The 21,805-nt window shown below is 55.2% G+C and overlaps 1 protein-coding gene across 9 annotated transcripts in view; it reads left to right on the top strand.

Moving 5' to 3' along the window:
• SCUBE3 (signal peptide, CUB domain and EGF like domain containing 3) overlaps positions 1–21,805 on the top strand; it is a 110,655-nt gene that overhangs the window by 83,889 nt on the left and 4,961 nt on the right. For 3 of the 9 annotated variants that reach the window (XM_019514147.1, XM_019514149.1, XM_019514146.1), the window contains 11 exons: positions 5,021–5,137; positions 8,860–8,982; positions 11,592–11,708; positions 15,471–15,593; positions 16,730–16,867; positions 17,522–17,614; positions 17,713–17,829; positions 18,019–18,180; positions 19,123–19,326; positions 19,606–19,944; positions 20,600–20,767. In XM_019514147.1, coding sequence (XP_019369692.1) covers positions 5,021–5,137; positions 8,860–8,982; positions 11,592–11,708; positions 15,471–15,593; positions 16,730–16,867; positions 17,522–17,614; positions 17,713–17,829; positions 18,019–18,180; positions 19,123–19,326; positions 19,606–19,944; positions 20,600–20,767 — 1,701 coding nt within the window. The remainder of the gene's footprint in view (positions 1–5,020; positions 5,138–8,859; positions 8,983–11,591; positions 11,709–15,470; positions 15,594–16,729; positions 16,868–17,521; positions 17,615–17,712; positions 17,830–18,018; positions 18,181–19,122; positions 19,327–19,605; positions 19,945–20,599; positions 20,768–21,805) is intronic. The other 6 variants (XM_019514154.1, XM_019514153.1, XM_019514152.1 and 3 more) reach the window with 3 other exon arrangements.

Raw genomic sequence — 21,805 nt, 5'->3', positions numbered from 1 at the left:
TTTTCCTTGTTATTTTAACACATAAGGCCCTTTTGTATCTGTGGGTGAGTTGTGCTGATTGCAGCCTGCTCCAGCTGCTGTGTCATGGCCAGGAAGCGAGACAGCAGCTTGGGATGGGCCACAGCTTTGTCTTCTCCCCCCACCCTGTGACTCAGCCGATAGCCAAATCCCTGCGTGGTTCCATGACTCATGTTTGCTCACCCGGCGCCTGGAGTACCACATAGCCCTGTCACCCGGGGCGAACATCACCGCAGAACAATGGATCCCCTTGCACGCCCTGTCTGCGAAAGGGAGTCCTGCCGGCAGATGACTGTCCCCGCAGGTCTGCAGCCCATCCCTCCTGCTCCTGAGACACAGATGCACCAAAGGGGCAGGGACCAACCCAGAGCTATAGTTGGGCCCTGGGTGTCTGAGGAAGCCAGGTCTCTTTTTCAAAGGCCATTTGAAAGTCACCAGAGCTTGGGCCCATTTAAAAATGTTACCCCTCGCCTACCTAAGGGGAAATGCCCTGGTTGCAATGTCAGCCAGCACTAGCACAAGATTTAGTGAAGCTGAACAAAGCTGCTCTCGGCACTGCTGGAGCCGTTCCTGTTTGAAGCCGAGGCAGGCAGCCCCTATGTGACGTATAGGGTCTGGCAGATGTGCACAGCTGCTGCAGGGACCCAAGTTCTTAGTGGCTGTAAATCAGTGGACTTACACCAGCTGAGGGCTCTGCCCTGTGGGGTAGAGTGGCATTGTAGCTACTTGAGAGCCAGGTCTGGCTGACTAGGCTCCTGCCCTGGCCTTGCAGCCTGTAGACAGAGAAACAAAGGCAACGTGCTTTTCAGATTGAAGCTGGAGTTCACAACGGTGCCTAAGGACATTGGGTGTTCACGGTTGGATTTTCCAAGGCACTGAGGGAAGCATCACAGGCTTCTTCAGCGAGACTCGTGTGCCTCTCTCCCTTACACGCTTTTCAGAACTGCCTTCCCGACACCAGATTCCTATAAACTGCTTTGAAAATCCCACCTGGTGTCCTTCCAGGCACGACACTCAGCAGCTGGTTTTGGTAATGCAAAAAGGGACGTTGATTTTCATCATTTTCATCTTGACAGTGACCCTGTTGAAATCATACTTACTGGTGCTTCTGCCTTTGCCACTAGAACAATGGTTTGACTTCAAACACCAATAGGCCACGAGTTAGCAGTTAATAGTTTCCCCTCCAGAAGATTAGCGCTCTGACTCAATACATCGTGTAGGTTTCAGGGATCCCAAAGTATCGGACAAAAAGCAAACTCCAGGTTGTCTTCGCCTAAGAAAGCATATGAAGTGCTTCAGTATCCCTTCTAAGCCTTTTGAATGTCCTGTTTCGTTTATGCTGTTAGAAACCCTTTAGGGTATGGACTGTCACTTTTTCTAACGTGCAGCACCTAGCACTGGGAGGCTTTGATCTCAGCTGGGCATCTAGGAGCTGCAGATCAACAGCACTCTCCACTCTGAGCATAAAGGCTACAGGGAGTTAAACTAAATGCTCTGATACGGGATGAGCCTAAACGTCCCCGAGATACCTACTAGAGAGAGAGCAATCTCCTGTCCAGTTGTCTCACATTTCTTTACTGGTTGCTCTGTTGTTTTGCTGGATACTAAAGGGCTTTATGGGTGTAGAAACAAATAACCCTTATCCCTCCACTGACCACCTGAGTCCTGCCGAGCCTCCCTTGAAACGGAAACTCTCGGTGTCCTAATTGCCTCGCTCTGACTGCAGATCCCAGCGATGGCTGTTTGGGCACTTGCGTCCATTGAGCCACCATTGCAGTCCATATACTTACGTCAGACCACTTTCAGTCCAGCCCTGATACCCCTCTCCCACCAGACGTGGCTTGCAGCAGTTTGCCAACCTCCACCTCTCGCATAGCTGAAAATGGCATGAGTTGTTATAAATGTGTGCAGGCAGTGGGAGGCTGCCTGATTTCCTGCGGAGGGGAGCGCCACTGCCTTGCTGCATCTGTGCGAGAACCTGGCTGGATGCCTAGCTGAAGAAACACGACCTTTGCCATATCATTTTGTGATTATACTGACCATGAATTTCATAGAAGGGTCCCCCTTTTCTGTTCTTCGGAGCCAGCATAAATAGCAGCAGTGGGACACGCTTAGGATTATGCCAGGTCACCATCCCCAAAGTAAACATTTGCACCTCTCAGTCATTTATACCCCAAGTGGTCCCCGTAAAGAGGGAGAACCTGGAATTCAGCTTTTCCAAGGCATTTTCTTCTAGCCTTTGCTTAATAGGTTCATTGGAGCCCAAATGGCTCATCCATCCATGCAGTAAACAGCCTGGAAGGAAAACCTCATCACAAGCAGCTTTGTGCATTTCAAGCTATTGTTCTGTGGTTAGTACCACAAAAAAATGAAGATTGATTTCACATTGATGAAAATGCTTCATTTAAAATCATGCCCTTCCCTGTGTACCAGCAACAGCTGAGTTTGATGATACTGAATTAATTAGTATTAAAAAAAAAAAAAATAATAATGTGTTCTCCAGCACTGGTGCGGCTTGTGTATGTTCATGTTTTGCAAAAAGTCACCCAAGTGGGACAGTGAAACTGGATTCACTTTATAAGCCTAGTCCCACTGCCTATACCGGGGTTCTCAACTTTTTTGGACTCGAGGCAGCTCTCGTTAGGCTTGAGGCACCCTCCATAACGTTTGTGACTCGAATGGCACCCAGTTTCAACAACCGGATTTATACATTACAGTGCTTACTCCTTGCAGTGGGGGTAGGAGGTTGTCCAGGAAGGGGCAAGCCTGAGCATGGCTTCTTTGCTTAGTTTTTCTGGTTATCTCCTTGCACCTTGAGGCACCCTCCAAAAGATCTGGTGGCACCCTAGCGTATCCCAGGACCCTGACTGAGAATCACCAGCCTATACCTATGCTTAAACAACATGCTTGAACTATATACCCTGCCACAAAACGTGGTGGTGTGCCGGGTGGTGGACTCTGTTCCAGTCTCAGAAGCAGCCGGCATGCTGGCAAGGAGCCCGTTGGAGCTTTTCACTTCTTGGTTTCCCCCGCTGGGGGCACTGACCAGGTGTGGGTTGGAGACACGGCACGGGCAAGATTTTTACATCAACCCCAAAGCCCTGATCCCACGACTTTGCAGTTATCTTCACTGGGAAACCCATGTCTGCTCACAGGCAGCTTGGTAAAGGCGCTTTGAGGCTGAGTCCCCGATTGCAAACAGTACTTAAGCCCAGGCTTGTCTGTAAGTGTGATTGCGTCCGTTGAGCTAGGTAATCATGATCAAGCTTCTTGCACAGGGTGGGGAAGAACAGTCTAATCCTGTGGGAAGACTTGAGCTCCTTGGATGCAGTCAAGGGGCAGTGGGCGCTAGCTGGAGTTCTCCGCTTGGTGTCCTCCCTTGGCAGCCTAGCCTGTAACTTGAAATCCTGTTCCCATTTTCTTGTGATTTGTTCTACAGAATGAGTTGCTGCACATGCCGTGGTGGCCTCCCTCTAGTGATTGAGGGTGGCCTGTCATCGTATAACAAGTTGGCCTGTCTCAGTAAACTCTGCTTTCCTCCTGTCTTGGGTGGCAAGTGGTGTCACGTGGGGTTTAACGTGCTCGCGGGTTCCCCTGCAGCCTGCCTGCTCCCTGCTGCGTCTCAGTCTCACCCCGATCCATCTCCAAATGTTCCCGAGCAGCTGCTCTGGTTTTTACCTGTGTCACAGCCTGACATGTTTTTTTAATAGAGAAAGTGTCTCCCGATAGAGCAGACAGGGTATTTTAGTCCCCCCTTTCCTGTCTGCCTGGCTTCAGCCAAGATAATGAGATGGTATTAAAGAGCAGCTTCTTTGAAGAAGAGAGGGCTAGACAGGGGTTACAGCAGGGGAGCTTGGAATCGGGACACCTGGGTTCGTTTTCCTGCCTCACCACTGGCGTTCGCTGAGACCTGGGACAAATCACTTGTGCCCTCATTTTACGTGTCTGAAAACCAAGGGCATAAGGCCCACGTACATCATCGGTGTTGGGAGGGTTAGCAAATGCTTTTCAGATGGTCTAAAATCCTCTACTGAAAGATGCTACGGAGCTGCAAAGCATTGTTCTGCCAACTGTGCCTAAGTGGGGCTCTGACTCGGAGATTTATGCCTCGCGTATGACCTGCCTTAAAACTGCTATAACAATATTTTATTTTAATCTAGTAGCTGTTGTCCTCTAGTTCCTTAATATCGCTAAAAAGGAAGTCCCCCTTCTGACAGGCAGACATTAAAAACAACCTCTGGCAGCAGCTGTTCATTGTTTGTGCAGGGCCGACACCAGCAGGCCCCAAAGTTTTTCTGTCTCCTGCTCCCTTCCTTTGGTGTTCAGCAGCAAATAGTGTGTTGTCAGCATGCATGACACAGGGCACAAAGTATGCAGGGTCTTTCCCAGCCCAGCTCCAACATCCCTAGGAGAGACTGGGACAAGGAATTGGTGCCTTCCAGCAGGAAAAGGCCCCGCTCAGAGATGAAAGATGCCCTCATCTTAGAAGGTGAAATAATTCAAAGGAAAATGTACAGTAATGCCAAATGTTTGTGAGTATGTATGGGTGATGGTATCGCGATGGGACGCTGCAGCTTCTTACCTGAGTGAGGAGAATGGTCTCTTCTTTCTCAGTCCAGATGGGACCAGATGTTCTGTCCTGGGTTTGCTTGCTTTGCTGTTTCATTCATGACATACCAGGGCCATGTGACCAGACTTTCAGAAGTAAGGAGCAGCCACGTACCCAGCTCGAGGTGCCCTCACTGGGCCCAAATCTCATGACTCACTTCGCCCTTCCTGGAAACTGGGGCTCTTTGCAATGTCTTGAACTGGACGGCCAAATCAGTGCTTGCTTTTGCAAGCCTTGTCCTTGGTGCCTTGGGCGTCCCCTTACACAGGGGCGTCAGGAGGTGGGAGCAAAGTCCTCTGAACAAGAGGAGGAGGTGGTGCCATGCTTCTAGACCGTGCGGCCTTTGCAAGCGTGTAGCGCTCATCTCTTTCTTTTACTTTCCCCCCCATGCAGAGACGTGTGCCGTGAACAATGGAGGCTGCGAGAACAAATGCCAAGATGCAGCCACAGGCGTGCAGTGCAGCTGTCCCATGGGCTTCACTCTCCAGGTCGACCGGAAAACATGCAAAGGCAAGTGGCCAGCAAGGGAGGACCTGGTGTTTTCAGGGAAGGTAGGGGCTTGGTAGCTGTCCCACCGGGGGATCTCTGCTAAGAGCAATTTGATTTTATACATTATGGGGCAAATTCAGCTCCAGCAACAGCAGCCCATGCTCCCTGGGGCTCGGACAGGACGTGCTGGTTATGGCAGGCTGGAATCTCCTAAGGAACAGCTCTTTCATCTCCTCCCATAGTCACTCCTTATAGCCCCATCTGCCATTGGTAAGCACCTAAATACCTTTGTGGAGCTGACCCCATGGCAGCACCCACTCTGATAGACCAGTAGGCTCTAACCCGCATTGAGGCCCCTGCCTGGATTGTCTGTTGTGCAGCGTGGAAGATGAAAGTCGATTCACCTGCAAAAAGGAAGAAGCTCTGTCCCAGCTGCTATCCCCACATCCACCTGGGAAGATGTGCTACACAGAGGAGTTGGGAGCCATGATCCCGGGACCTGCCCAGCTCAGTGGGGCATATCAGGGCATGTGCAGGTCTGACCACGTCACCGTGGGGGAACTTCAATCAGGAGTCCGCGTGCGGCCATACAGCAGTGAGAGATCTCCAGGGCACGTTGCTGCTCAGTCCCCTGGGGCAGCTTTGGGCACTGTGGTCTATGTGTGTTAACTCACAGGGAAAGGAAAATCCCACTTCCCAGCCCCCCACCCTGACTCAGCCCATCCCTTAGCCCTGTTGTTTCAGTCCCTTCAGAATCCGTGGTTGTAGCTGGATCATTAAAGCCGCAAGGGTCAGCCCTGTTCCTTGTGAGAGAGGTTCAGCTGTGAGGCAACAGTGCGGCTGGGCAGCCCAAGCACTGCACGAGTCATAGATTCGTAGTTGTTAGGGGCTGGAAGGGACCTTACAAGACCATCGGGTCCAGCCCTCCTGCACTTGGGCAGAAAAGGCTGCTGGGCTCGGATGACCCCGGCAAGGTGGGCATCAAGATGCTTTTTGAAGATTGCCAGGGTGGGTGACTGTGCCACCTCTGGGGAAGAGTCTGTTCCAGAACCTCAGCACTCGACTTGTAAAGAAGTTTTCTCTTATGTCCAACCTGACCCGTCTGTCGGTCCGAACCTGGGCTCCTTCGCTCCACTCCGAGCTCTGACAGCGCCACCCTGCTGGGCCTGCCTCAGTTTCTGGATTTGGAAAATGAGGTTGAAACCTCCCAGCAGAAACTTCAACCAGGCAAGATGTGCTGGTGCAGTGTAGGAAAGGATGGTCTTGTGATGAAAGCACGGGACTGGGAGCTAGGAATTCTAGGTTCAGCTTTGATTTCTACTTTAGTCTTCTTGCAAGGCCTTGGGTGGGTCACATCCCTGGTTTGGAAGCCTGCCTTAGGTTCCTATTATTATGGCAAGTGGTAATGGTTCATCTCTCATGTCTTGCTGTCAAGTGAATGGGCCCATTGTCCTGATCCTGCACAGGGTCAAAATGGAATTAACATTTGCCAAGTGCTTTGAGGCCCTTAGATAGCAGCTTTATAGGCATGTGGGTTATTAATGTGGACTCTGCGTACTGCCTGGGCAGCATGGGCCTGACTGTGTTGCTTAAGCTATAGAAGGGAAGGTTGTTCTGGCTGAGGATTTACTTTCAGCTGGGTTGAGAATGGAATGGGAATGGAAGCCTGTTCCCAGGCAGTTTTCACCCATGAAATTGTCATATATGACATGAGTTGTAGGCGCACATACCTGGCTCCTTGTTCTGTAATTGAAAGGAAATCCCATTTACATGGCTGCCAGTCCTTTGGCTTTGAATTTAGCCCATTCACTATAGTAATTCTAGGAAGAGAAAGGAGAATTTGGGAATTTGAGAGTTACACCTACCTAAACGCGTGTGTGTGTGGGGACGTGTGCGCAAGTGAAAAAGATCCAGTAACACACGCGTGCGCGCACACGCGCATACATGCTCACACGTGCACGCGTTTGGAGTTCCAGATACAGCTGCTTTGTGTGCCATCCCTTCAAGGGGAGACCTTTGACCCAGGCAGCCCCCTTGAGAGAAGGTGGAACTCCAGAAATGGAAGGCGCCTGCGTTCTGTCTTTTGGCAGCTCCGGGAACTTGACCTTAGTTGAAAGGAAAGCACCATTCAGCTGAAAGCCGTCTACCTGCCTGACTGATTCCAGACGCTCTCTGCTTCGTTATTATTTTTCAGAGTGCACCACCTCTACCATTCTGCAGTTCCAGGAAAGCATAATAACCTGGAGCCATATCCCCTGTGTCTGGGATTTTATTACAATTGCGAGCTGTTTTACAGCTAGTTCACTTGCAATAATAAAAGAAAAGCCATAACCCCAGAGAGCTGCAGCTGTCGTCCTGGAGCTGATGAGCTGGGGGTGGGTGTGGGGGAGAAGCTTTGGGAAAAGTCTGCCTGAACTCCTTCCTGGGATTTGTCAGCCTGGCCTTGTTCTGTTTCATAGGCTGTTTCCTAGTAGTAAATATTCTGTCTCGGACGGGGCAACCCACCTCACCACCAGCCTCTTAACAGGCTAGAGAAGCTCTCTGGAAATGCGGGAGATGATTTGCATCTTAGTCACTTATTGCACAAAAGGCCAAGTAAAAGGTTTAGGAGAGCCTCTATTTGTTTTGTACAGCTACTGTCCTTGGAAGGTCACTCCCCACCCAGGGTCGTTCCTTCTTTCTGTCTCTCTCTCCCTTTCCCTCACCCTTCCTTCCTTCCTTCCTCTCCCTAATGATCACATTCCCAAGGTGCCCATAACCCTCACCCCGACTTGTCACTTCACAGAGCCTTGTGTCTCTGGTGTAACACATGCTCTACCCAGGGGACGTGAAAATGCTTTGCCAATGTTAACCTTTCTCCTACCCCTGTGGTGGACGTGTGCATTAGAGCCCTCCTTTTACAGACTGGGAGGCTGATGCAAAAGGAGGGTGAACTGCCTCACCTAAGGTCATGATGAAGCAAGTCAGAGGCAGGAATGGAAGAAGAGCCCAGGAGCCCTGGCTCTCTGCACTAGCCGCTGGACCACCTGCTCTTGCGCTAGTCCTCAACACAAGGCTTGTGGCCAGCTTGGGGCCCACAAGACCCTCGGAGGTCGTGCTTGGCCACGGGAAACTTTGCATTTCTTTGGGTGGATGGGGAGAGCTCAGTCTGACATTGGCTGCAGCATGTCACTTGCTCCAAAGCATTTTGCACTGGGACCACCAAGCAGCTGCTGCTTGGCAAACCTAAGTATACTCCTCATGTCCTGTAAGTCCCCCACCCCTGTACCCCCAGGAATCAGTAGCAAAAGTCCCATTTACTTCAGCAATACAGGATCAGGCATAAACGTCTGCCTCTCCTAGATAGTTATTCTGCCGTCCCCTTTATCATAGTGTGTCCTGGTACCTCACACCCACCTGAGAGGCAGCACAGGTCTGTTATCCCCTTTGTACAGATGGGGAACTAAGGTTCGTAGAGATTTGGGGCATGGACAGAGGAACAAAGTGTAGCAAGAGATAAGGAGGTGGGAACTCACTACATATCAGTTGCTCTGTGTTACTCACTCTTACCCCATGGCAAGTGAAAGCTCAACCTGGGGCCTCAGGGGTCCTCAGCTTCATGCTTCGTCCTCTGGACAAGTGATGCCGTTACCGAACGCCACCCCCACACCTCCCTCAATCGGTCATTGCAAGTGACCGCTCTAGCTTGGTCGCTGGCAAGGGGTAATAGGCCCCAGTGTCATATTCTCCCTCCCCTCTCACAGATATCGATGAGTGTGGGCAGAACAACGGCGGCTGTGACCACATCTGCAGGAACACGGTGGGCAGCTTTGAGTGCAGCTGCAGGAAAGGTTACAAGCTGCTGATCAACGAAAGGACCTGTCAAGGTAAGAGCCATGCCGGAGCTGGGCCATCGGAGGTGGCAGCCGAGGCAAGTTCTGTTATGGCTGTGGGCCCTTTTCACAGATTGACACATGAGCCTCAAGGACAGCAAACTACAGAGGGTCCCCAGGAAACCACAGACCTCCAAGGGTGACACGGTGTAGATTAGCCCTTCCCAGTTTAGGGGCTGTGACTCCAAGTGGGCTCACAGTAGTGATGAGCGGGGTTGCGCGAAGGGCTTTGTCTGAGCAGAGTTGACCAGAACTGGGGCCAGAGGTGCTTGACCACCCTGTGTTCCCCTCGGCAGGGGTGAGCGGTGGTGCAAGTCCTCCATTGTTCTCATGGCAGCTGCCAGGGGCTGGGCACTTTTGGGCTGGCCCAGCGCTGAGTGTTGTGTGCTTACAGATCTGGCCAGAGAGGACTCCTTTAGTCACAAGGTTTTTATCCCACTGCCCTGGCCAGCTGGCTCCAAGCAGCTCCCATGCAGCTGGGCAAGGGGTGGGCCCCACTGCCCAGCCCCCAGAATTAGTTGCCGCTGAAGTCCCTCCACAGCTCCCGCCCGGCATAAGCAGCAGGGCAGGGGGTGTGTGAAACTCCCCCCTGACCACAGTGCTCTGGGTGGTCACTCACACCACCCACCTCTAGGGCTGGCTCTGTTCACACGATGCGGCAAATAGCAGCACACGTATAAAACGTGTACACACACACACACAGCCATGCTGTGCACTTTCATCCCTCTGTAGGCATTCTTGCTGACACACACACAGGCATGCGTTCTGCGTGGGTGATGTGCATGTTGAACTCCAGGGCTCTGGCGACATTCCCCTAACCCTGTGCTGTCGGGATGGCCTGCAAACCCAGAAGGACATGCAGCCCCATTCACAACTTAGCACGCAGATTAACACTCAGACACGTAACTGCTTTTACAGACCATTCGAGCTGTTTATTGCACTAGGCCTTTGCAGGGGATGTGGGGAGAGAGCAACGTGAACTCTGTGGCTCATATTCACACACACCACCTAGTTTCTTGCTTCTCTTGAGAGGCAGTTGGAGGTGAACTGAGGTTTGCAAAAGCTTGTGCTCTTCCTATATACATTTTATTAGTTAGTCTGTAAAGGTGCAAATCTTCCTGCCTTCTGACATGCCTCTTAGGACCATTCATGGGGGTCACAGAACCTCCCTATTTCACCCTGTTCCCTAGAAGATGCCCCTACTGAGTGGGAAGACATGGGGGGAGGGGGCTGCTGAGGCCCACTCTGGGGTTTCAATGTGGTTTGTCACTGCTTATTTTCACCGTGGGCTTCAGAGACAAGGCAGGGGCAGGGGTGGGACCTCAGGCCCAGACCAGGCAATCCTGGAACAGTATCTGTCCTACCACTGCCTTCTATCTCCTGTGAGCACCTGCACCTGGATCAGCCAGCTGGGACAGGGATGGTGCACAGAGGGAAGAGAAGGGAGGCAGCCTCTTGTTTCATGGCTGGCATAGGTGACACAGAGCACGGACTCCTGGTTTTCTATTCCCAGCTCACCTATGGGCTTGTTTCTCTCTGCCTCCCTGCACCTGCATTACCCTGGGTGGAGGGAGGAGGCTGGAGCTTTGTGATCCTTGTATTTGAGTCCCCTTGGTGCACCCAGCGCTACAAGGCCATAAGGGCCAGTCCCTGCAGAGCCCTGGTGTGAGCCAGGCCAAGCACTGAGGCCCTCCTGCTTCCCTGGGCCAACATCTGCAGGCAGGACTGGCAGGGATGTGAGGTGGTACAGATCTGGTATCTGGGGCACGCAGCCAGCCCTGGGCAAGGGGTAGATGTGCCTTCCGGCTCTGATCCCTTTCATCTCTGTCCAGGTTCTGCCTTCTTGGAAGTTTTACACGATCGTGGCAATTAAGTTAATGACACCAATAAATTAAAAGAACCCCTTGGGCTGGGTTTACCCCCCAAACTGCGCATCCTGGGGTAGAGGAGATGGAGCTGGCACTTCTGGCACCAGGGGGCCCTGCCAAGAGAGTGTGCTTTCCCAGTAGTGCATGGGCTGGCCATGCAGCCTGGGGAGTTTGGAGCTGCCTTGCCCCTTCTTGCATCCCATGGCAGGACCTGCCCTGCTGGGGCCCTGACATGCTGGGATTTAACTCTGTGCCTTGCAAACAACTTGCAAAGTGGGGCAGCACAACGAGCCCAGAAGCTGCTCACCATGCTAACCTGCCCCCTTCTAGTGGTCTGGTTGGGGCTCAGAGAGGCTAAAGAGCCTGTTCCTGCCTTTGGAGGCTCTTGCTTTAAGATCCAGAGGTCCCAGGTTTGGTTCCAGCTGCTGCCAAATCTGTACCCAAGGGTTCAGTGTCACAGAGGCTCAGGGAACTGTGCTGGGACAAGGAAGGGGTTGCTCTGCTCCCCTGTCATGCTCAAATTAATGGGGCAGGTGTTGCTGCAGACAGGATTGTGCTGGGTGTCTGGTCAGGGCACCCTTGTGAGCATGGGATTGGTACCAGCCTTCCTGGGGGACACTGGAGATGAGCAGCAGAGGAATCAAGGCCCCCAAGTGTCTGCTGCATCACAGGGCTTGTTACCCCCATAGAGCAGACCCTCTGGTTGAGCTCTGTGCCTTTCTGCTCTCCCCCCAGACATCGATGAGTGCTCCTTTGACAGGACCTGCGACCACGTCTGCATCAACACACCGGGGAGCTTCCACTGCCTCTGCCACACAGGCTACACGCTGTATGGAGTTACCCACTGCGGAGGTACGGGGGAGCTTACTGGGAGGAAGCCAGGGGGAGGTGGTGTTTATGCATCCCTCTCTTCCTTTGCATTTCCTGCACAGCCTCTAGTCCTCCGGTTGCACTGAGCTTGTGGGTGTCCTGAGCAACCAAACCAAGCTTGTGGCTAGCAGAGGTTGGTTAGACTGGGGGTGCTCTCAGAAGTTCCCAAAGTCGCCTGTTGGACTTAGAGCAGAGTCAGTCACCAATTGCTTTCCCATTTACCAGCTTCCTAGCCCCAGGATCCACTCAGTATGGGAACTATCTCCCTAGGGCTAGGGCTAGGAGCCCTGTGGCTTGTGCAGGCTAAGATTGGCAGATCCCTGGAGAATAGTCTGTAAGGGACAGACCTGCCTGGTTTGCTAGGAAGGGAAAAGGAGGAGCTGAGAGCTATATGGAGCCTGCTGGGGTATGCCCAGCTTTACTCGGTCTGATTCCAGACAGCTCCGGGTTTGCTGTGAAAGAGCTTTGGATTCAGGAAAAGCTGTGAACATGCATTCAAAACCGCAGGCATCCTGGAGGGTCAGAGCCTTCCTGCTCCAGGGAGAAGTGGGTTTCTCATTCCCTGGAATAGAAAGGAGGTGCCTCTGGAGGCATGGGACCCCAGAGCTGGTCCCCGGGGGTATTACATTCAAGAAGCTGGTGCTGGCCATCCCATCAGAGACGGGCTAGATGGACCTGCAGGCCGATCCAGTTATTCGGGTCCTTTGCTCCTTGTGAGGGATAAACACCTGCTGCGCTGTAGATGTGGATTTGTGGGGGGTGTTCAGCTCTGAAACTGGAGATTAGCAGGCCAGTAATCTGAAAGGCCTGGGGGAGGTCATGGCCAGGAGCTAGCCCGTATACCCCTCCAGAAGGGGAGAGGATAGCAGGGGGGCTGCTGGATGCAAATACTGGGATCCCCTCCCTGCAGCTGAAGGCCCAGGGTCCCGATCCTCTCAGGCATTCAGGCTGCTGCTTCCTTGGCCAGGCCTTCCAGTAGGCAGAGGGCCAGCTGCTACTGCCCAATAGCTTCCATGCAAACCCCATGCTCCCTCACCTCCTGGGACCGGCAGAAGCAAAGTAGCAAGAGGGGACCCCCGTCTTCTTGACCACTTCTGCATAGTGGGAGACACTGCTCCAGAACCTGCATTCCTTATCAGCTGCCCCAGGCTGCTAGAGGCCAGGGGGAGGGGAGCGGGGGGAGCAGGCAGAGGAGGAGGCCTGAGAAGCCAGACATGAGTCTCTGCAACATCAAACAAAGTGACGGGCGATTTGCGACTTGTCCGCCGGAGGAGACTGGAGGGGGAAATCCCCCGCGCTTTTGGCACGAAGTTGGGATGGGCTGCGGGGGAGGGAACATCAGAAAGGCTTCAACTGAAGTTTCACCAGGCAGAGCCCCGGGGTGGGGTGGGGCACGGCAGGCCTTACCCCACCCCCGAGAGGGGAAAGGGGATGAAATGCTCCGAGGGGCTGTTGGAGCATGTTGCGGCAGCTGTGCGATGAGCAACCCGAGCAAGGTGGCTTGAGATCCACCCCCCCAATTACCTGGATTAAGGCAGGGGTGTAAACACAAAGAGCATGCATGCCCCACACGCGCACCAGCAGCAGGCTCCCACGCTGCCCAGCACATGCCTGCCTGCAGACACAGCCCCGCCAAGCCCACGAACATGCACTTTCCAAACCCTCCTGCCCAAGGGAGTTGCAGCAAAGTCAGCAGCAGGATGCCCCTTATGTGGGGACCTTTTGTAAGGGTCCAGTGTCAGGCCCCTACACTGTCCTAGCCAAGGGTGGTAAACCCCAGCCAAAATGCAGCAGGGCCCCCCAGCCGCCTGGGCCCAGTGCCGATGCCCTGCTCCGAGTGGAGTCTGTGCATGCACCGCTCAGCTCCATCAGACTCTAGTCTGGCAGCGACGCAAGTTCCACCAAGCCCAGATTTCCGTAAGAGCAGTGCAGCCTGCCCATGGAGTCCTTGCTCTTCCGCCTGCCCCCAGCCTTGCTGACATCGAGGGGCGTTCTCTTCCGCTTCAGCGAGCCCAGGATTTCACCCACTGGGTGCTGTTCTGCTCCCAACTGGCATGCCCGTGCAGCTGTCACTGGGGGCCGAGTGTTTAGCAGCAGACATGCAAAGGCACATGCGTGTTACTACAGACCCAGAGCCACAGGAACTGAGCACCAGCTCACCCAGAAACACTCTCTTGCCTGTGTGCTGGCTGGGGCACATCATGTTGCTGCAGTGCTCCTCCTCCCCCTGGGAGCAGAGGCGATTCTCAAGGCAGTTTCCTGGAAAGCTACGTGCCTGGATCAGACGTGTGAGGCCAAACTTTGTGGGGAGCGGTTGTAGGAAGTCAGGAGACGCATCAATTGCCCTCCTAGGAGTCCCCGGGGTTGCAGTACGCGAAAGGTTAGGCAAGACCAGGCTTTTGGCCTCTGCCTTTCTGACAGTGTGGGAGGAAATGTGTGGGAATTACTCTGCTGAGTGTGTAATCACTTGAGCAGACCCTCCTGCTTGCTAGTCCTGGCCTGCAACGTCCCAGAACAGCTGTCAGGCTCCCACTAGCAGGGATATTTCACACCAGGAGCAAAAAGAAACCTACTTCAAATGCCGGCTCGGGGACCTTAGCTGCCTGAGGCTGACAGCAGAGGGCAAGGAGCCTGGTGGCCACCTCTGGCTGGGCTTTTTTCATTTCCTGGGTTTGAGAGTGAAGGTGGAGATGATACAGAATTTCTTGATGGTAGAGATGGTACCATGAGCAGGAAAGTCCACTGAGGAGACAGCTTGGGACCAGGGGCCACCCAGTTCCTCCTTTTGAGGCGCCACTTACCCCTACTCAGCAGCTGTGGGCAGAGGAAGAAGGTGCCAGGGTTAGGATGAGAAATAGGAAGCTCCCACCCTGACAGCACACCTGCCAGAGCCCCAGCATCCCGACCGTGGGGCCTGTGGGCAACAGCTCTGGGACAAGGCTCTCCCTTCACAGTCAACCTCCCTTGTAGCTTCTGCGTGTCTGGCTCTGGCGCATGCTGCTTTAAAGGGGGGTGCACTGATGGAGCGTCAGGGGTGGGCGTCAGGGAGGCCTGGCTGTCAGCTGCCTTTTGAACTCAGTGGCCGTGTTTCCGTGCAAGTCCCACCTGCGCCACCCGCTCCCCCCTGCTCAGTGCCTTCCTCTTCCCTCACCCACTATACGCCTTCCCCACTCCTGTACCTGCATTAGCGCCTGCCCAGTGCCCTGGGTTCTTGGCAGAAGAGGGCAGATTTCCTGAGTGCCAATCAGCAGAGACCCTGCGGTACTTGTGACAATGGGCGGCTGCACTTTGGCTGTGGGCCTGCCCTTCCCTCCAGCCCCTGGTGGAGCCTGCGCCTGCATTCGTAGGAACTGCAGTTTTCATCTTGTTCCACCAGCGCTTGCCCAGTGGCGTTAACTGGGCCTGAAAATCAGGGCGTAAGTTGGGCATCCAAGCTTGCAGGCCACCTTTGAGATGGGGCTTCAGTGACTTGACTAGGATCACATGGGGAGGCAGTGGCACAGACAAGGGCAGCTCCTGGTGCTCCTGTTTTTCATTGCTCGCACCACTCCCAGCATGGACAGTGGAAGCCAGAAGTCCTGTCCTGCTCGCCCCACCTGTGGTTACTCTCACTAAGAGGTTGCAGTGGTGACACCTCCCACCTTCTGTGTAATAGTGGCCTGGTGGCCCGGGCTCTAGGTCAGTGTAAGCAGGCTTGACCCAACTTAGCATCATTCAGCAACCGCCTCGCCTTGCTCCCCACAGACATCAATGAATGCAGCATCAACCGAGGAGGCTGCAAGTTCGGCTGCATCAACACCCCTGGCAGCTACGAGTGTACCTGTCCCGCTGGCTGCAAGTTGCACTGGAACAAAAAGGACTGCATCGGTAAGTTGGGCCTGGGGCGTGCTGGTGCTGCCATCCAGTGGCTGGACCTAGACTGGCAGGCTATGAGCCACTTGTTTCCATTTATTTGTTGCACGGACTTGAGGAGTCGGTGTCTCTGCCTGGTGGGATTTTGCTGTTTCGGGGGTCAGGGACAGCAGCAGCCCAGAGCCCACTCCTTTCTGTGCACAGAGCTTGCCCATCCCACGCCTGCTCGGAGCACCAGACCAACAGGAGGCACCTCCACTTGGGGCTCCAGAGTGCATGTCTCTGTGTCAGTTCAAGGCCAGGGAAAGGTGCCAACTTAACTGCCCGGGAGGCAGGAGACTGGCCCATCCCCAGCGCTGTACTTTCTGGCAGAGAGAGATGAGGTTCAGGACCCAGGGCCCAGCCTGTGCTCGGCTGCTGTGCCAGGACCCCTGGTGTAGGAACCAACCAGTGTCGGTGGTGGGGCAGGCCTTTGAAGGGGTCTCCAGTCAGGAGGCATTTCCCATTTGCCCCCACACTCATCTCCCAGGGCCACTGCAGTCAGGAGAGGAGAGAACTTGGGGTCAGGCAGGGTGGGATCCTGGATGCTCGCTTAGAAAGTGGAAATAAGGCATAGACCTCTCCTGGTCAGGTTCTGGTTTTTTTTAATACAGTGTCCTTTTTTCCCATGGGAGCCTAAGGCACTTAGCTTAGAGGTGGTCTCCCTGGCCCTCGCATGCAGCCGCCTCTGGGGAGTGGGGCACAGCAGTCATTTGTAACCGCCCATAGGGACATTGATGTGTCCTGTTGGCTCCCCTTTGCTGCCAGTCGAGACATGGGACAGGCACAGATTGAGCACAGCCCCTTCCCAATGAACGGGCGAGTGAGACCCCAGCAGACACCTTCGGATCTTGGTGGTCTGGCAAGTCACAGCCCCAGGGTGGGCCAAGAGTGCATGGGTGTGGGCACCCAGAGGGTCCCACTCATCCTCGCCTCGTGGCACCTGTCCCCAGAGCCTGCTGCAGGAGCAGGTGGTGGAGGCAGAAGGAGAGCTGCTGCCCTGGCGAATGTGGGGTGGGAAAGAGGTTAGTGTGTCCTTTGCCTTGGTGTTGCCCATGGTGGGGCCTGTGCTTGGCTGGCCACCATGGGTCACCCCTGCCTGTCGTTACCAGCCGGTGCTTGTCGTCCTTCAGAGCTGGTGAAGTGCCTGGTGGGCTCTGCCTCCCACCGGGCCACGCTATCTTGCAACAAGAACGGCAAGAAAGACAGCTGCTCCCTCACCTGCACCTCCAAGGCCCGCTTCCTGCCAGGTATGCACTCGCAGCCCTTAGGCCTTGCCCCCTCCAGGATCTGTCTTGGGGGCTCAAGCTTCTCTGGGCAGTTTCCATCATGAAAAACTTTACAGGCTGGGCATGCAGGAATCACCTTGCTCCTTGCTGAGGTGCAGCCAGCTCTGGGGTGGGTCACTGAGGCTGCTATACAGCACAAGAGAGCAGCTGAATGCCCAGGGAGGGCTCAGGGAATTAGGCTGCACAGTGTCTACAGCTTTCTGCCTCTGAGACAGAGCATCATCTGCCCATGTCTGAGAGCCCTGGCTGGGACACTTGGCACCCTCCCACAGGGCTCCCCATCCACTAAACCCCCTGCTCCATAGCAGGGCTGCAGGACTGGCCTGCTTTTACCCAGGCTGTCACGGCTGGGACGTTTGGGATTGGAGGGTGGAGGCTTCAGGCTAGGTCTTGGCCTTTGCAGCTGGCTTGCCTGAACTGTCCCTTTGGTAGCACCTTTGATGAGCACTGCCTGGAGGTTCAGAGACTGACAGCAGATCGAAACCCAGAGCCGTTCAGACACTGAGGTGCTGCCTGCTCTCTGGATACTTGCTGCTACCGCTGAGCTCTGGGGGCAGCGCTGGCCAGGGGTGTCTTTAGGAGCCAGGCTACACAATCCTCCCTTTTTTTTTGCAGAGTCTGACAGCAGCTACACGGTGAGCTGTGGGACGCCCATCCAGCGCCAGGGGGCCCAGCAGCGGCCTGGCAACAGCAGCCATCACTGCGTCGGTAAGCTCGCTCTCCTGGGTCTGTCCAGAGGTCCCCCAGCCACCATCAGGGGAGGCTCAGCCAGTGCCCTGATGTTTAGCACCTGCCTTTTCTTTTAGAGACTGTCGCTGCTCCAATCAAACAAAAGGCTTCCTTCAAGATCAAGGACGCCAAGTGCCACCTGCACCCACGCGCAAAGGGGAAGCAGGATGAGTCAGGGAGGCCTGGGGCGCCAGGTGAGGCTCCCCCTTCCCTTGGGCACCTTGGGGTGTGAGTGTTGGGGGCAGAAGAGGATGGAGCTGGTGGCCGCCACCACCTGCCAGCTGCACAAGCTCTGCTACAGCTGCGGAGGGAGGTGTCTGTTGGGACCCCCTGGCCGAGGGAGCCACGGGGAAGATAATGACCCTCTGTCCCTATCTTCTCAGGTGGGGTGGCCCCCTGCTTGGATTGCCAGGTGACCTTCGTGAACCTCAAGTGCGACTCTTCCAGGAAGGGCAAAGGCCGCCGTGCCCGCAACCCCTCCAACAAGGAAGTGACACGCATCACCCTGGAGTTTGAGGCAGAAATCAAACCAGAGGAGATCACAGGTAGGGAACAGGCCTGCGAGACCCCATTCGCCCAGGGCGCACAGGGCTGGAGGGGATTCCAGATGTGGGGGTGGGACTGGGGCGCTAGGCTTTCCCAGGATGCACTGGGGCCGAACCCAGGGCTATGTAGCAGGATCGGACAGTCCTTGAAGCACATCTGCTCTGTGTGATGTGTCCTTTCCCACCCCCAGGTCCACAGGAAATGACAGATTGCATTGCCTGGGGGTGTTCTGTGGCTTGCTCAGACCACCTCCCTCTGGGCAGGCGTCTGTCTCGCAAACCACTGCCCCAGCCCACACTGACTGGCCCCTCATCAGTGGTCTGTTCAGGAGCTCAGGATTCCCCTGAGCCATGGGATCTGACCCTCTTCCACACCACCGGAGGGGCTCCAGTTAGATGGGGCTCACTGCTGGACTAGGGTGGGGGAGTCCTGCCTACCCCTCCCTGTCCATGCTGCGGCTTTAACTAGTGCTTGCAGAGCCCTTACGGGAGCCGTGATGGGCACAAGAAGGTGGTGGGAGAGGACAGGAAGGGGACTTCACCCGGATACAGAAGAGACAGACGCCCCAGCTGAGCTGCCGGTGGAGCCCGCATCACCTGAAGGCACCACTTGGCTCTATTAGTGCCCTGTGTCCTCTCTCCCACCCGGGCCCAGAGACTGAGGTCAGATCAGCTTCTGAGGCTGGGGCCACAGCCCAAGTGTGTACCTGCTGCCACCACCGAATTGTGTTGGTGACAGGAGGTGATGCTGGAAGGGACAGGGGATGGAGGGGCCCATTCTTCCCCCCCCACCAACACACACATCATGCTAGTGGCTCTAAGGAGGCACCACAGCACAGCAGCCCATGAGGGGAGGCTAGGAGAGGGACCTGCTTTCCCTCTCCTCCACTCATTCCCACCCTCCCCACTTAACCGTGTGATCCCTGGCCCTCTCCCCCCTAGCCAGCTGCAACATAAACTGCCTGCGGCAGCGGGTGGAGAAAAAGCTGAAGTCGGCGATCAAGGCCCTGAAGAAGTCCATCAACCAGGAGCGGTTCCTGATCCGCTTTGCGGGCATGGAGTACGAGGTGGCCCAGAAGCTGAGCATGGCCCTGGAGAGGCAGGAGAGCTGCGGGCCTGGGCAGCAGAGGGTGGGGTCCAAGTGTGGTAAGAAAACAGCCAGGTTGCATCTGAGAGGCTGGCAGGGGCCTGGGGCCAAGTGAGCATTCAGTGGTGAGCCCCAAGTGCTGCATTGCAGCAACCAGGCTCCTCTGCTTCAGCTGAGGTGGCAGGGGAGGTGACCACTACTGTCTGCCTCGGGAGCTGTTTCTTTGTCACAATTAGGGGCCTGGGACCCTGTGGGCCCTTGGGACCTGCAGCCAGAGCCAGGGGTAGCCTGATGGGGAGCTGGTGTCTGCAGGTCACTAATGCGTCTGTCTCTCTCAGTTAGCTGCTCGCAGGGAACGTATTACCATGGCCAGATGGAGCAGTGTGTCCCCTGCCCTCCTGGGACCTACCAGGAGAAGGAAGGCCAGCTCTCTTGTGACCACTGCCCTAGAGGCGATGCTTACGGCCCAGCTGGAGCAACCAACGTAACCAGCTGTGCAGGTACAGTGCAGCACCAGCATGATGTTGTTTCCTCTCCTCGGGGCACCGTACAACCGGGGGCTCACAGGGAGTCTCGGAGCCTCGGCAACGACTGCAGCTTCCATTCGGCTCTGGAGAGACACCACGGAGACCTCCTGTGTATCGCAGCCACCCAGCACAGCCAGCTCTTGCAGACAGGTGTGAGGTGGACAAGTCGCTGCTCTCCCAAGCTGAAGGGTTACCAGACCAGAGCCGACTGCAGATAGGCCCTTTGTGCTCTGCCTTGAGTCTCTGTTCAAAGCAGGACAGGAGAGAGGGAGACATGGGAGTGCAGTGCCAAGGGACCTACCCTCCCCCTTTCCCCAGTCTGCTTGAGGATACCGTGCTGAGTTGTACCTACGGCAGGAACTTTTGAGTCAAATGGGGCTGGGGCTGTAAGAGCAAAACTGTGGACTTGGGGGAGGAGTTGCTTCTCAGTGCTGTTTTATCAGAACTCCCAGAGTTCAAGGGAAAGACGGCAGAGCGGTGTTTGCTCTGAGTCTGTGCAGCACCTAGCACAGTGGGGGCCTGGGACATGACTGAGGCTGTGAACCAGAGCCACAGTACAGATATGACTTGGATAAATGGTTTCTCTTCTTCAGCGGTCACTGTGTAGCCCTATTGCAGTACAGTTTCCCAGGGAACTGCCAGGTCCCTGCCAGGGATCAGTGGGCCATGGGGCTGTCCTTCCATCAGGAGGATCCCAGAGCTCACTGGGGCTTTCAGGCCCTGGCTCTGTTCAGCAGGAGTTGAGAAGGAGCAGAAGCTGAGCAGGACTGACCCCTTTTCCCTTTGTTTCCTGCATGGACCTTAGGTCAGTGTCTCCCTGGGCAGCACTCAGTGGATGGCTTCAAACCCTGCCAGCCATGTCCCCGGGGTTCCTACCAGCCCGAAGTGGGGCGGGCTCTGTGCTTCTCCTGCGGTGGGGGCCTGACCACTAAGCATGAGGGTGCCTTCTCCTTCCAGGACTGCGACACCAAAGGTATGTCTTAGCCAGCAGCTCCTTCTGCACCTGGGGGAGCCTCAAGAGGGAAGGAAACCAGGAGAGAAGGGGGTGGGGGGGAGCCCTGGGTGCCTGGGCAGTGCAATGGGCAGGTGTCTAGGACTGAGCCTGGTCCACTGTTGCTGTATCCCTGGACTGGATCGGTGGCTCCTCAGCTCTCAGCCCTGTTGGTGCTTGGGGGAGGCAAACCCCAGCCTCACTTCTTGCCCAGCTTCTCTCCACATCTTGGCCCTGCTTTCATCTCCGTCACACTCTTCCCAAACCTGTCTGCAGCTTTTGCCACTTCCAGTCTCCCTCTTCATATCACCCACCCCTTCTCCTTCTCCCCCCTCTGCCTTTCACAACAGCGCTTGGTATTGATCCACCTCCTGATGCCATGTGAACTGCTCCCTTGTGCAGGGCCAGACTGTAACATCTTTGAGAGGCTCCACATCTGTCACCGCCCTGCTCAGTAACTTCAGAAATTCACCAGCCTGGGCACAAAATCTGTCTGTCCAGGGTACGGTGCTGAGGCTAATGAGAGTCGACTGCAGACACGGTATTTGCCAGGCTTCCATGAAGTTGTGTAGCTACATTGCTACCCCTTAGAGAGCCCTCAGGCAGGAGCCTGGAAGGAGCCTGCAGTGTTGGTGGTCTGAAGCTGCATAGGCCCTGGGGCCATTGCTGTGTTTATTAGGGTGAATAACAACAGTATGGAATAGCTGGGTGATTTCAGCCTGTATGACAAGGGACCGTGGCTGGCAGAACCGTGCAGCTATTCATGACTCTGTTGATGCTGTTTCTGTGCACCATGGTGATGAGGGAGGTCAGTTCCAAGTCCAGAGTTTGGCACGTTTTGCGGTCTGGAGACAGACAGAGAAGAGCTACTTCAAAGAAAAGTCACACTGCAGTCTGCACGGCAGCACAGAACGAGCCTAGGGGATATCGGCATCAAAGGGATTGCTCTTCCCCTTGCCCCTTCAAGGGTGACCAGCTGTGAGCTGAGAAACAAGACCCTGGGGGGGGGGGGGGGGGGGG

This window comes from Gavialis gangeticus, unplaced genomic scaffold, assembly GCF_001723915.1.
Source record: "Gavialis gangeticus isolate Ggan-Ray unplaced genomic scaffold, GavGan_comp1, whole genome shotgun sequence".
NCBI lineage: Eukaryota > Metazoa > Chordata > Crocodylia > Gavialidae > Gavialis > Gavialis gangeticus.
This window is presented reverse-complemented; position numbering and strand designations above follow the sequence as displayed.